This window comes from Pelophylax lessonae (genome assembly GCF_965119305.1).
Source record: "Pelophylax lessonae genome assembly, chromosome: 2".
NCBI classification, from domain to species: Eukaryota; Metazoa; Chordata; class Amphibia; order Anura; family Ranidae; genus Pelophylax; species Pelophylax lessonae.
In genome coordinates this window covers 300,673,454-300,687,420 of record NC_138769.1, presented here as the reverse complement: position 1 = coordinate 300,687,420, position 13,967 = coordinate 300,673,454, and the positions used below count along the sequence as shown (strand labels likewise).

General features: G+C 45.3%; 1 protein-coding gene across 1 annotated transcript in view; it reads right to left on the bottom strand.

The window, feature by feature from the left end:
- PPARD (peroxisome proliferator activated receptor delta) overlaps positions 1–13,967 on the bottom strand; it is a 42,024-nt gene that overhangs the window by 18,026 nt on the left and 10,031 nt on the right. Inside the window, exon 2 of the mRNA XM_082246277.1 lies at positions 3,750–3,895. Within this exon, the coding sequence (XP_082102403.1) occupies positions 3,750–3,895 (146 nt within the window). The remainder of the gene's footprint in view (positions 1–3,749; positions 3,896–13,967) is intronic.

Here is a 13,967-nt window from a genome sequence, read left to right as displayed (position 1 = left end):
CGATTCCTCCCCATTTTAGGATTACATGATCAGATGGCCAATCCCCAGGCAGAGAAGGCGGGATAAGTGTCAGCGGAAAACAGGACACCTGGCAGCCGCAGTGAAGGTACTGCAGCACACTGCTGCAACTTTTATATCTGAGGATTTAAAACAATCTTTTACTTGAGATTTCCCTGACTGCGCCCTTCTAAATGTTGTCGCTCCGCCACTGGCCGTGAGGCCCTGTAGGTGCGAGGCCTTAGGCGACCGCCTAATTTGCCTAATTAGAGAGCCGCCTATGTTCATAAGCTCAGGATGTAGCATAAAACCTTTGGGAAGGACACAGAATCCACAAAAGGAAACTTGTATCAAAAAGCCATAAGCAATGGCATGTTACTCTTATATGTGCACAGAAAGCATGCTATGATTGGACCATTTATGGAGTCATGATGAGGACCAGCCTGTATTAAATAAAGGCTTTTGATTTTCTGGTCATTAATTGCTTGTGTCTTGCTTGTGTTTTGGAGCAGAAATGAACATAGATAAGCTAGCATACTACAGGTCTGCTGCATAGAAAGATATGAAATATTGCCAAGCCTGTAGTACAAGCTGGAAGTACAGTATATGTTGGGCAAAGGAGGTGATCATTATTTTTTTAAACATCAATATCCACAATACATGCTCTTTTTGTGCCCTTGTATAGTCAAAAATGTTTACTGTGTTTCTAAGTATTATTGATGGGCTATTATATTACTAGTATACAAAAGCACACTCAGTTGTCTCTCTGTTTCTGATCTTATCAGTTTTCTTGTAAGACCCCGTTCAGACAGGAGCAACGCGACTTGCTGGGGCGACCTGTGAAGTTGTGGTGCACAGCGTGCACCCCGACCTCGGCGCGACATGCGCGGACTTCATATCATTGAAGTCAATGCAAGTCGCCTCCAGGTCGCCCCAAAGTAGTACAGGACCCTTTTTCTAAGTTGGAGCGACTTGTGTCGCTCCTATTAGAACGGGTCCTGTACTATTTAATGGCGAGCGACCCACCGCGACTTGTCAGGCGACCAAGTCGCCTGACAAGTCGCGCTAGTGTGAATGGGGTCTAATAGTACCCTATAATATTAAACAATAAGTATTACTATATGCCTCATAGTCAAGTTTGTATTTCTTTGGTTGAACAATTGCTATTGTTTGTGGAAATTTTTGTTTTTAATGTATGTTTAAAAAAAAAAACTCTATAGCAGCCTTTTTCAACCAGGAGTCCTCTAGAGATTTCTAGGGGGTTTCTTGAGTTTTGGCTTCTATCTGATAGTACTTGCCAAGTTCTGTAGCCACTTAGCAGAGCCATCTTCATGACACTGTAGCGCCCTCAGGTGTACAGAGTAGGAAAATGTAATTTTAGCTCCTCTGTAGGCAGAGGAGCTGGGGGTTAATTGTTGTTGTGCCGTTCAGAGCTCCAAGGGCTGAGTCTCTGTTTCCTCCCCCTGTCTTCTGCAACTGGTACAGGGTGGAGGAATAGAGATCAGGCCTGAATATTTATGGAGTCTCCTCCAATCCCTGGGAGGTAATAGCCCAGAAGGTGGGGAGATATGCCATAAATTATTGCTCCCAACTGTCCCTGATTTAGAGAGACTGTACCTCAATCGGAACAAAGTCCCTCTGTCCCTCTTTCCTCCTCATTTGTCCTTTATTATGGTCTGATCTATATAGTTGTATATAAAATGCACTATTTATCTATCAAAAAATGTTTTACAGTGCAAACCTTTCATCCAATTTTTAAATTGCTGCATTTGTACATTCCAAAAGCTAATATTTACAGTAAAGGATTATTCTTATTTCGTTGGATGGGTGTGTCCTGTGTCTACACATTTTTGCTAATAGGTGTGCTTCATTCCCACCTCAGAAAGTTGGGAGGTATGCATAAATATCATGGAGCATGGCAGCAGGGAAGCAGAGCTCAGGGTCCAGTTGCCTAGAAGGGACCCCTATGCTGGGGGGGGGGGGGGGGGCTCTGCCCCTGGGCAGAAGACAGAGCAGGAGAACCAGAGAAAGAGAGAGAAAGACCAGAATCAGCTAAAGTCTCACACCCTTTCAGCCTCAGCTAGGCATGGCTGAAGCCATCCTGGAAGCCAAGATTGGGACCTATTCAGCAGATGGTCTGTGCAACAGTCACTTGAGTTTCAGGAATCATTAAAAGGGCCAAGTGAGTAACTTCAACCTCTACACTCCAGAGCCTGATGGAGAAGGAACAGAAAGGTAAAATACCCTGCTTGCTCACTACAAAGGGACCACTTAGTGCTAATTAAACCCTGTAAAGCCACCTACACCTCTTGCTTGCAGACTTAAGAAACAGCCAGGTGCATTAGTGTTTTCTACAGAAGCAGCATCTGCGCCCAGTGTTTGGAACTTTTTTTACGAGTTGAGCTGATCTGTCAATCCTATAGGAGCACAGCATAGTTACTTTCAGTAGCCAGAGACAGTATGACATCAACGGTTTGTATTCAAGTTACAGTTCTGGGCATCCCATGCTTTCCCCTACCTATCCAAGTTTATCCCCAATAAACCAATAACAAAAAAAAAACATCCTGGATTGGTTCTTGAAGTCTGTGCGAGTGTTGAAAACTTCCTGTTGCCTGGCTGTGTGAGTAAGGGAGGACCCAATCCAGAGGCCCTTGCGGGGGTGGCACTACAACATGAATTATCTTTTAGCTATCTGTAAGGGTGGCATTCTAACCACTACTGTAAGGGGGCTTTCTTTACACTGACCATCTGACCACTGACTCCTGCTAACCTCAGATGAATTCATTTTAGCAGGGGTTCCCTAAACCCTAACAGTCATTTTAAAGTGGAGATCCACCCAAAAGGGGAAGCTCTGTTTGTCTGCCTCCTTCCCCCCTCCCCTACCACATTTGGCACCTTTTGGGGGGGGGGGGGAGGTGGGAGTGGGTACCTGGTTTTGAAAGGTACCTGCTCCCACTTCCGGCTGAGTTTGCAGCTCCTTCCCCTGCAGCCAACCCAATCAGTGAGCGCAGTGCGCTTTGCGCATGTGCAGTAGGGAACCGGCTGTGAGGCCACAAGGCTTCACTGCCGGTTCCCCTTTGTGGAGATGGTGGCGGTGGCAGATTGAAAAATCTGCTTGGGTTAAGACATTGCTGGATTCCTGGACATTTAAAGTGGAGTTCCACCCAAAAGTGGAACTTCCGCTCATTTGCTTCCTTCCCCCTTTCCGGTGCCACATATGGCACCTTTCAGGGGGGAACGGGTACCTGTTTTTGACAGGTACCGTTCCCCGCTTCAGGAAGACGGCACTGCGGCGCTTTCCCTCGGAAGTTTGGCCCCTCCTCCTTCCCCCGCCGCCGAACCAATCCAAATGCGCAGTAGGCACCCGCCCGTGAAGCCGCAAGACTTCACTGCCGGGTTCCCTTACCGGCAATGGTAGCGGCAGCACCCAACAGTCGATGGAAACATCAGCTGCTGTGCCGACATCGCTGGACTCCAGGACAGGTAAGTGTCCAAATATTAAAAGTCAGCAGCTACAGTATGTGTAGCTGCTGACTTTTAATTTTTGGAGGGAGAGGCTGGAACACCGCTTTAAGCGTCCTAATAATAAAAGTCAGCAGTTACAGTATTTGTAGCTGCTGACTTTTCATTTTTTATGCAGGAGCCTGGAGCTCCTCTTTAAGTATTCCATTTTTAGAATGGCTGAACTTTAGCAAAGCAAATTTTCCACAACAGGTCCATTTTTTAAGGGCGAAAAAAAAGAAATGCGTTACCTTGCAGCCTTCACATGCATGTACCCCATAATGGAAACCAGATGCTATATCACCACAAATTTTGCAGTCCAAAGTAGGCACAGTATCCTGAGATTGTTGGGTTCCTGAAATCTGCTCATCTGAAGATGGAGATCGAGGTGGGCTTTCTGCAATAATGAACAAGACACATTTGCATGTGGTAAACAATTCCTGCATTTAGGCTTGCAAGTTCAGTTCTATGGAAATGCGTCTCACGTAACAAAGTTTAACCAGCTTTAATATTTGCAAAATGCTAATTAAAACTGAAAATAATTTCATAGAACATAGTAGTTTTAAAAAAAAATCATAGGGAATCATATGTAGCAGAAAAACACAGTTATATGTGTATGGTATGAGCGGACTACAGCTGATCATGATTGCATGGATCTTTTAAAGTAGAACTATAGGCAAAAGAAAGAGAATACAGCAAGCTCAATACCATGGTCTGCATTTTTTGAAGTGGCTGTGAAATGCAGGCTGTAATAATACTGCAGTATAATGGTGTCACAGAGGTAGTGCACTTTCTGTTCCATCAGGCAAACATATACCTTAAAGAGTGCCATGGTGCAAGGTCTAAGGAAGTGCCCGATTTTTACCAGTGAACCCCACAAGGGAGGGTTGTGACCCTCAGTTACACTCAGAGCAGACACAGCTGAAAACAGGCAGAAATAAAGTAAGTTACGAAGATAGCAGGCAAATTCATGGTCAAAAGGCAAAATGTCAAAGCAGGGGGATAACAAGAGTTGTGGAGAAACAGACAAAAGTTCAGGGCAGGCCGATAACAGGGAACAGACAGCGGTCATAAATGGGTATCATAAATGGAACAGAGATCATGAGTGCAGGAGCCTTTGCTCTGTCAACTTCCAAGTGAACTGAATAGACAACTCAAGGCACAGCTATTTCTACTTTTTTAAAATCTTCAATTCTTATTAATGCCATTGTTTTTATTCCCTTCAGAGTTTTTTCTAAGCTGCTGCTATACAACAGGAGCTCCCTACTGCATCCAAACGGTGTCTATGAACGAATGGCTTCTGCACTCCTCACTCTGTTGTATTATTCACAAAGCACAGCACAGTGGTAATGTTTGTGCTTTGCTTTGTGACTGGCACTGCAGGGTAATGGCGTGAAGGCACAACATGGAACTGGTGTCCTTCACAGACATCATTCTAAAGCAGCAGGAAGCCAGAAGTTTCACTCTCACTGCATAGCGACAGTGTTCAATAGAGTTTAAAAAGCTCCTAAAATAAAGAGACCTGTAATGTGATAATTAAAGAGGAAAAAAAAGAAGAGTTGACTTTAAATAGCTTTGTTGACAGACTCCATGGCAGCATACATTTTGGGTTTAGTTCTGCCTCCATTCCTACCCTATAGGACCTCACTCTCATAAATCTTTGCTCCTGTTTAGCAATCGCATTCCTTTTTTGTCCTTCTTGGAGCACCTGTATGGTGCCCTGTTCCTACCAAAACTGGATATTCAGATTAGGCCAGGCAAGCGGTAGCCAAAGAAGACAGGTTGCTATACTCCAATAAACTCTTACTATTAGCAGAATATGGAGTGGGCAATGGAAGAGGAGCTATGTCTGGTCTCTGACAGGCATACATGGTGTTGACCAAATAACCCAGAATGCTGCAGGTGGCCGTTTTTGCCCCAAAGTTTAGTGTGTGCTCCCTGAGCCTGGATCACAGCAGGAGTGGTAAGTCATACTTTTCCATGGCAGCAGTGTTAATTATGTTTGCCTTCTCTTTTTCTCTTTCTCTTTTTTCTTTCCCTGGTGCTAGGATTTTCGGCCATGGCAGCTGGTTCGCTTCTGCGTTCCAAGCCACCGCTCTGTGTGGTTCTGCCTGATGCTGTCTCTGCGCATGCGTGGCCGTTCGGAAACAAGGCCTGGTCACGCAGGCTCAGTAGCAGCAAGATGGCGGCGGTCTATTTTGGAGGGACCAGTGACATTACTACAGTAATCAGTGCTAATCAGTACAGTAATCAGACGCTTCTGTCCTACGTGGAATGCCTTGTGTCCCAGGGCGCCGCCGTTCCCATCCTGCAGGATGAGCCTATCATAGATCTTACCCATCTAAATCAGTTTATCAAGAGAGAGAGGTTCAAGATGGAAACACTTCTAAAAATCCAGCAGTTGGTCCAGCCGGGAGATTAGCTGGCTTTAGTAGACCTAAAGGATGCTTATTTTCATGTCCCTGTCGCAGGGAATTTCCAACAGCACCTTTGGTTCAACATAGGCCAGTCTTACCTGCATTTCCTCTGTCTCCCCTTCGGGCTTTCGGCATTGCCTCACATGTTTTTGAAAGTCTTATTGGCGGTTGTAGCCCTGTTAAGAATCAAAGGTATTAGGCTCCACCATTACCTAGATGACCTTCTCTTCCTGTCTCAAGACAAGAATCAACTTGTGGAGCATCTGGGTCACGTCATCACCACTCACAAGAGTTCAGGTTGCTAAACATAGAGAAGTGTCATCTAGAGCCTACACAGTCCCTCGTGTTTCTCTGGGCGCAGTTCGACATGGCAAGAGGTACCATCTCTCTGCCCAAGCAGCAAATTCCAGTAGTCCAAGGCAGGATACTTCTCGCTCTCTCTACCTCTTACCTTCATGCCCGGCAGTGTCTAAAAGTCATCGGGACCATGGTTGCCACAGCTACTATGATGAAATGGGCCCTGTGGAGGATCCGGCCTTTCAAGAGAGGCTTCCTTTGGCAGTGGAGTACAGAAGATAAGGACCAACACATCTACCTAACCCCATCCATGAGGGGGTGGCTTCCCTGGTGGCTTCAATGGGAAAATCTCCTCAACTGTTACTCCTTTGCCACTGTCTTGTGTGTCTTTGTGACTTCGGATGCCAGAAATCTAGGTTGGGGGGCCCATTGTCTTTCGGAGATGATGCAAGGCAAATGGGACTCCCCCCCCCCCCCCCGTGGGATAGTATTGAACATTCTGGAACTCCGGGCAGCGTTTCGGGTGTTACAGGCCTTCCGTCATCTAACGTTTGGATCTTCAGGTGATGTTTAGACTGGACAACACAACGGCAGTGGCCTATATAAGGAAACAAAGGGGAACTCGCAGTCTCCCTCTGTTACGAGAAGTAGAGCCAATTATGACCTGGGCACAGAATTTGTCCAACCTTTCGGCTGTCTATGTCCAGAATGTGCAGGCGGACTTCCTCTCTCGAGTCTGGTTAGACAACAATGAATGTCTTCGTGTGGGTTTTGACCCTAAGGATCTCCCCAGAGGTCGTCCTCTTTGCATCCCCGTGCAACAACAAACTGCCAAAGTATTACTCGAGGTTCCAAGATCCCCAAGCCTTCGGGTTGGATGCCCTGACGGACCAATGGAGGTTCCGCAGAGCCTATTCTCTCCCTCCGATTCCGGTGATCCTCCAGTTCCTGTGGAACTCAGGATGGAAGCGGCAGAGATAGTGGTGATAATCCCGTTCTGGTCCAACAGGCCCTGGTTCCCTCTTCTGATGTTACTCAGTTTCCGGAATCCTGATTCTTTTACCCCCCTGGCCGGACGTGTTGTCGCAGGGCACTGTCCTACGTTCATGCCCGGCTCACTTGCACCTGAAAGCTTGTTTTTTGAGAGGGGAAGGCTGGAGGCCCTAGGCTGCCTTGAAGAGGTCATCACTGCAATCTTGAACACTAGGAGGAAGAGCACCAATAGGGTCCACAAAAGGATATGGTCTAAGTTTACGGAGCATATGTCCACTAGAGCCAGTTCAAGTGTCACTCCTGTAGTCCAAGACATCCTGAGCTTCCTACAGTAAGGCCTGGACCTATCCCTGTCAGTCAGTTCAATCCGAGTTCAGGTATCAGCTATATCAGCATTCACAGGAATATCATGGGCCAGACATATGCTTGTCCGTCAGTTCTTTAAGTGGGCAGTGAGACTCAGGCCCCAGAGGAAGCCGAGGTTCCCCAAATGGGATCTCCCGCTAGTTCTCAATTTTCTCTCACGACTTGGTCTGGATCCGGACAAGCTGCTCACAATTAGGGAACTTACTTTTAAGACGGTCTTTCTGGTAGCCATCACATCAGCTAAGAGGGTATCCGAGATTCGAGCTCTGGGCTCAAAAGAACCTTCTTCCCGGACAGAGTGGTCCTAATCCCTATGCTGGGGTCAAAGCCTAAGGTTACCTCCGTGTTTTATGAAGATCAAGAAATTGTCCTACCCACTTTCAAATCAGGCGAGAATTCCATCATCCATGCACTTGATGTGGGCAATACCCTGAAACAGTATCTAGAAGCCACGACTTCTTTTTGGCAGTCTAAATACCTGTTTGTTCCATTTTGTGGAGAGAGTAAAGGCATGCGTGCTTCATCAAGATCCATTGCTGCATGGATCATTCAGACCATACAGTGGCCCTATAAAGCAAAGGGCTTGGTGCCTCCGGAGGCAGTAACAGTGCACTCGGCTTGGAGCGTCTCAACGTCCTAGGCAGTTTCAAGGCATGTTGCTCGCTCCTAAAGTAATCTGCAAGGGGGCCACATCATTGTGTTGAACCGGCTGCTTTGTCTTCTGTTAAAACGTATAAGTCCTGTCAGTTGATGGGGTCAATTAAACTTTTGTTCAGCATCTGCCCACCCGGGTGTGTACAGCAAATTATTTCCCAAAATGTATGCTGCTATGGAGTTTGTCAGGAAATCAGAAAATTGTTATCATATACTTACCGTAATTTTACTTTCCTATTGGACTCCATGGCAGCAGGAGTCCTCTTCCTGCTCCTGAGTAGGCTAGTTACAGAACACGGATGCTGAACAATAGCAAAGATTTATAGGAGTCGGGTCCTATAGGGTATGAATGGAGGCGGGGCTAAACCCAAAACGTATGCTGCCATGGAGTCCATCAGGAAAGGAAAATTACGGTAAATATTTTATAACAATTTTCTGATTTTCAAGAAACAGCATATCATTGGAAATGTCCAGCAGCACTTTTTTTTTCGTTAGCACCACTACATGGACAGACAGAGACAGATAAATACACATGCAAAGATTTGAGCCTCATGCACATTGGTCACTTAACTCTGAAGCCAGAGACTCCCACACCTAAACACCAGAGTCTCATGTGCCATGGCTAAATGTCCAAAAAGCATGGGGCCACATAGAAATTAAATATGGGACCTGGGACCAAAACATCAGATTGATCCTGCAGAGACTCAGCTGCAATAAGAACAACTGTGGACAGTGACACAGGTTGGTTCCGAACATAGCAAACCATGACAAATTGAGAGCAATTAGTGATATCCATCCACCTATAACATCAATCCCTAATTGAATCAAAAATCCACAATTTTTTGTCCCTTTGAGAGTGTCCAGAAGAAGCAGTGTCATTTCTCCCCATCACCAAATATCAATGAATTATGGAAAATGTTTCACTTATTCAGCAGAGTAGTCTCATTACTCACTGTGCTTTAATCACCCAATATTACCCGTATGTGTTATCAGCCTATTTAAAAAACAAAAGCAAAAAAAAAAAAAACATGGTAAATGATGAACAATGCCTGTGAATTGTCAGTTATAGATGTCAAACTAGTGGCAACATCAGAAAGGCAAAAATGAAAACCAAAAAGTTTCAACCATAGAATATAAAGGAAGTGGTATAAAGTGGTGTAGACAAACACGACTTGTACATATTATTTTAACTATGTCTTACAAATATTGCAAAACACCACATGATAACATCAGCTGAAAACAACTGCTGTAAGAGCATTTTTATACGTATATTATACAAGTGATTTTGTACATGCAAGATAATTCAAATAAAAAACAGCAAAGTTCACAGTCATGTTTTAGAATGTAAAACAAATTTTACATGATATGCATTCCACTACATTTCATTATATAGCATATTAGTAGCCTTTTGGGAACTGCTCATCTCACTGGCCTCTCATTACAGTACAAATACAGTAGGTTAATAAAATATGACATTTCTATAATTACAATTACAAGTTAACAAATTAAACATTTTTATATTGAAGTGATAAGGTTCATTTTTCTTTTTTGTTTTTTTTTTTAATAACAAAACATTATACCTACCTGCACTGTGCAAGGATTTTGCACAGAGCAGCCCCGATCCTCCTCTTCTGGGGTGCCCCGCCGGCGCTTCTGGTTCCTCCCCATTCATTGGGTGCCCCCACAAGGAGACGCCTTCGATATGGTACGGGTGCGCTCCCATATCCCGCTTCTGCGTCTATTGACACAGACAGCAGGACTCGGCCTCGCCCCCACGTCACTGGATTTGATTGACAGTAGAGGGAGCCAATGGCTCCTGCTGCTATCAATCTATCCAATGAGGACCGAAACAGAGGCTGGAGTTGCTGGGTTCCTGCACATCACTAGAATGGATGGGTTCATGTAAGAAAGAGGAGGGGGTTCTGGGGGAAGCTGCAGCACAGAAGGTTTTTCACACGAATGCTTAGAGTGCATTAAGGTGAAAAACCTTGAGACTTTACAATCCCTTTAATGTAAGAGCAGGTTTTTTTTTTTTTTCATTTTGGATGAAGTAAGGGAAAGTTAAAATCTCCAATTTTTTTTTTTTTCGGCCATCTGTGCCCCATTGGGGAGATTTCGCTTTCTTTTCCTGCCCTATAGCCAAAACAGCAAGTGAGAGGAAATCCCCCAAAGTGAGGGAATTCCTGGTTATCACCAGAACTAGTGACCCCACTCGAAGATTTCCAAACTTTTTAATGACTGGGTGACAACTCATAATTTGGCACCTTCTTTCAAATTAATTCTCGATGATAGCGGTAAATTTGGCAAATAGAGAGGGCAAATCTTCCTAACTTAGACACACACTGCAATATAAACCTGACAGCTGTTCTACTAATTGACTTTTGTACAACCACCCTGTTGTATTTTCCCTCCCCGTTGGGCACCAAGCAAGGGTCACATGAGAGGCCTACCCCAGGGTGGGTTCTTCTGGGCTATGCTAAGCACCTTGTACAGGGTCACTTTACTACACATGGGGTACCTTTGCTTTGTGCCATTTTCATCTATGCCCTGGGATACGGCTGAGGCTGCAGTGGGGTAATACTCAACCTTAAGGCGGGCCTCTACTCTTAGAGATGAAAGTACACCATGTACACTTGCACTGCAACTGTTCTCCAGTTAACTCTCAGGTGCCCGTGACAATGTACACCTATTATGTGACTTGCATGTAGGAGGGACATTCTGAGTCCTGTTCACATCCACCTGTCCAGCCTTTTGCACTACTAGTCCCTGTAGCAGAGTAAGCCTTACTGTACACTCTACACTGGCTCCACACATGCACTTAACTTGACTCTTGTACCTCCGTACCTCTGTACAGCATGGGAACCTCTGCAGCGCAAATCTTCTTCCATTGATCCGGGAGATAGACCGCTGGTGGAATAACATCTCCCTCGCTGCTAGAGGCCGTTCCACATGTACAGGCTTTATACAGGCTGCTTGTCAAACTTCTGTTACTCAAGGTAACCACTCGTGTCTTTACACTACTCCACTCTGATGACTTTATGATGACTTTACCCCAATGTGTATAAGACCCACTCGATGAACTATGTGTGCTGGTTAATTGCAACCCACCTCTTTAGCAACTTCACACCAGGCAGGAACAACGTTTCAAATAATTTACTTAGGAAAAGTGCAAAATGAACAAATTACAAAAGTCCAACTTACAAGTGCAAGATTTTTCCTACATCTCTACTCCTAACTACAGGCTTTTGCTGCCCCAGGATACCTGAAAAGTTGAAGTCAAAGCAATCACAGTCCTTTAGAGGCCATCTCATGCAGATGTAAGTCCTTCAAGAGGCATACTTCAGTGCTGGTGTTTCAACAACAGCTTTAGATGACTGTGCATCCCAATGGTGATGGATGACTTCCTTCTGCTCCTCGCAAGTAACATTTTCCGTCTCTCTCCCTTACAGGCCCGGTTACAGGTTTTTCTCTCCCTTGGGCTCTCAACTAGTGGAGACTCCCCAAACTCTCTATCTTCCAGGCGGAACTCAACTAAACTGAATTCAGACCTCATAACTATCTTACCAGGCCACTCTCCCATATTTATCTACCACAGGATGAATGGGCCAGTCTCACAGAAGAACCCACCAAAAGACCAATAAACTGGAAAAGGCATTAACTCTTACCCTCTCAGCTGGCACAGAACCTATCTGGCTATTTCAACCTGCTTACACGCTGATTTGTGTTTTCTGACGACAGCAGGAAAGGCTTCCTGCCATCAGATTACAATAGCTCAGTAGGGAGGATTCCCCCATCTACCTCGAATGTGAGGATAGGGGAATCAAGTCATTATTTCATTTGGTTGAACAAAATAAATGATATATCTATAGGCTTCTTTACAGCAGGCAACCTTGCCGCCTCAATAAAAAACAGTTGTTGAATCAACTTTTGTTGAAGCTGGACCTATAATTGTGAAACTGAACAGTACCTGCAGTCAGCCAGCTGTAGGCACTGTTTGTGTATTCTGAGAGCAAGCACTCACGGCTGTTAAAATGTAATAGCCTGGCAGTAGGGATTTTTCCATCCATGCAGTTTGTGTGGATGGAGATATCTATTAGATTTCTTTCATTCATCATGCAGACTGAACGGTGTATGTCTAGCTTTAATCAGTTTTCTCCTGTTAGGCTACCTTCAAACGGGAGTTCACATGTGACTATTTTGCTGCATTCAGAGGGGGCCAAATGCCATTTCTGGATGCAGTAACACTCCGTGCTATGGTCACATACAAACGGGCCAATTATCTTTGGCCAGTTTGTCTGCCAACAAAATTCAACAGAATCGCTAACCCTGGATGCACAGTGGCTGCTTCCAGCGTCAGTATTCCAATGAGTGGTTACATGCAAACATCAGTGGTGTCTGCCAATAATTTGTACAGAGTACAAACCTGACAGCTGCCACTGACAGCTACAGCTGTTCACATACAGTGTACACAACAGTGTTTACAACCACCGGCAAAAATCCACTGACTTTTGCCGGCAGCTGCCCCTTGCCACACAGGAACTCCCTTGTGAATGTAGCCTTAAAAACTTCTATGATTTCTGGCTCAGTGACTGAGAGGAACAGGCTGGAAAATTTCTGCACATTGATCTGCCCACATGCTGCAGTTTCTCTTAGACTATGAAATAGAGGATCTTTTTCTTATGCAGAACAGAATTGGCAATGTGCTGTGACTTCTAGTCATGTCCCTGGTGATATTAGAGCAGATTTACCTAAATATAACAATCCCCTTGGGATATTACATGCTTTAGGTAACAACTTTTGGCATGTATTGCATTTCTCACAATGGATTTTGTGTAAGTTTGCATTTATTAAAAGGGTTGTAAACCTAAAAAAACAAAAAAACAAAACCCTGCAAGACAAAGGCATAATTAGCTACTATGCATCACATACTAGCTCATTATGAAATACTTACCTTAGAACGAAGCCCCGACACGGACCCCCGGACACCGCTGTGGGAGCTGACATGATCCCTCGGCGTCTCTTCCAGGTTCGGCGACTCCAGCGCTGTGATTGGCCGGAGCCGCGATGAAGTCACTCCCGCGCGCATGCATTCCGGCAAGTTCCCGGCAAGGAAAGCTCAAGGTCCCCGGACCTTCAGAGCGCATGCGCCGCTCACGTGAGCGGCTGCATGCAGTGCAAATATCTCCTAAACCGTGCCTGTTTAGGAGATATTAATTGTACCTACAGGTAAGCCTTATTATAGGCTTACCTGTAGTTAAAAGTGGAAAAAAGCAGTATACTACCGCTTTAACCATGCTTCCTACCTTAAAGTAGAGTAGGCAAACCCTTTTTTTTCTCCTTTTGGCTGGTGCAAGGGAAGGTTATAACTTTTTTCGCCATCTGTTTCCCATTGCGGAGATCTAACTTCACTTCCTGTCCCATAGCCAAACAGGAATTAAGAGGAAATCCCTGTAAATTAGGGGGATTCCTTGAGGACCCCCAGGTCACCAGAACTAATGTCCCCATAGGAGGATTTCCCCTCTATCACTTTTCTGTGGACAACCCAAACTTTGGGATTTCCTTTTAACCACTGGCCAACCAGCCGCCGTACATATACGGTGGCAGGTCGGCTCTGTCCCGCAAAACAACGTACCTGTACGTCGCCTCGCGAGACCACTAGGGAGGACACAGGGGAAGCCAATTTGTGGGTCCGGCGGCTGCGATTGTTGCCGGGCACCCGCGATCGCTCCCCATGTAGACAGA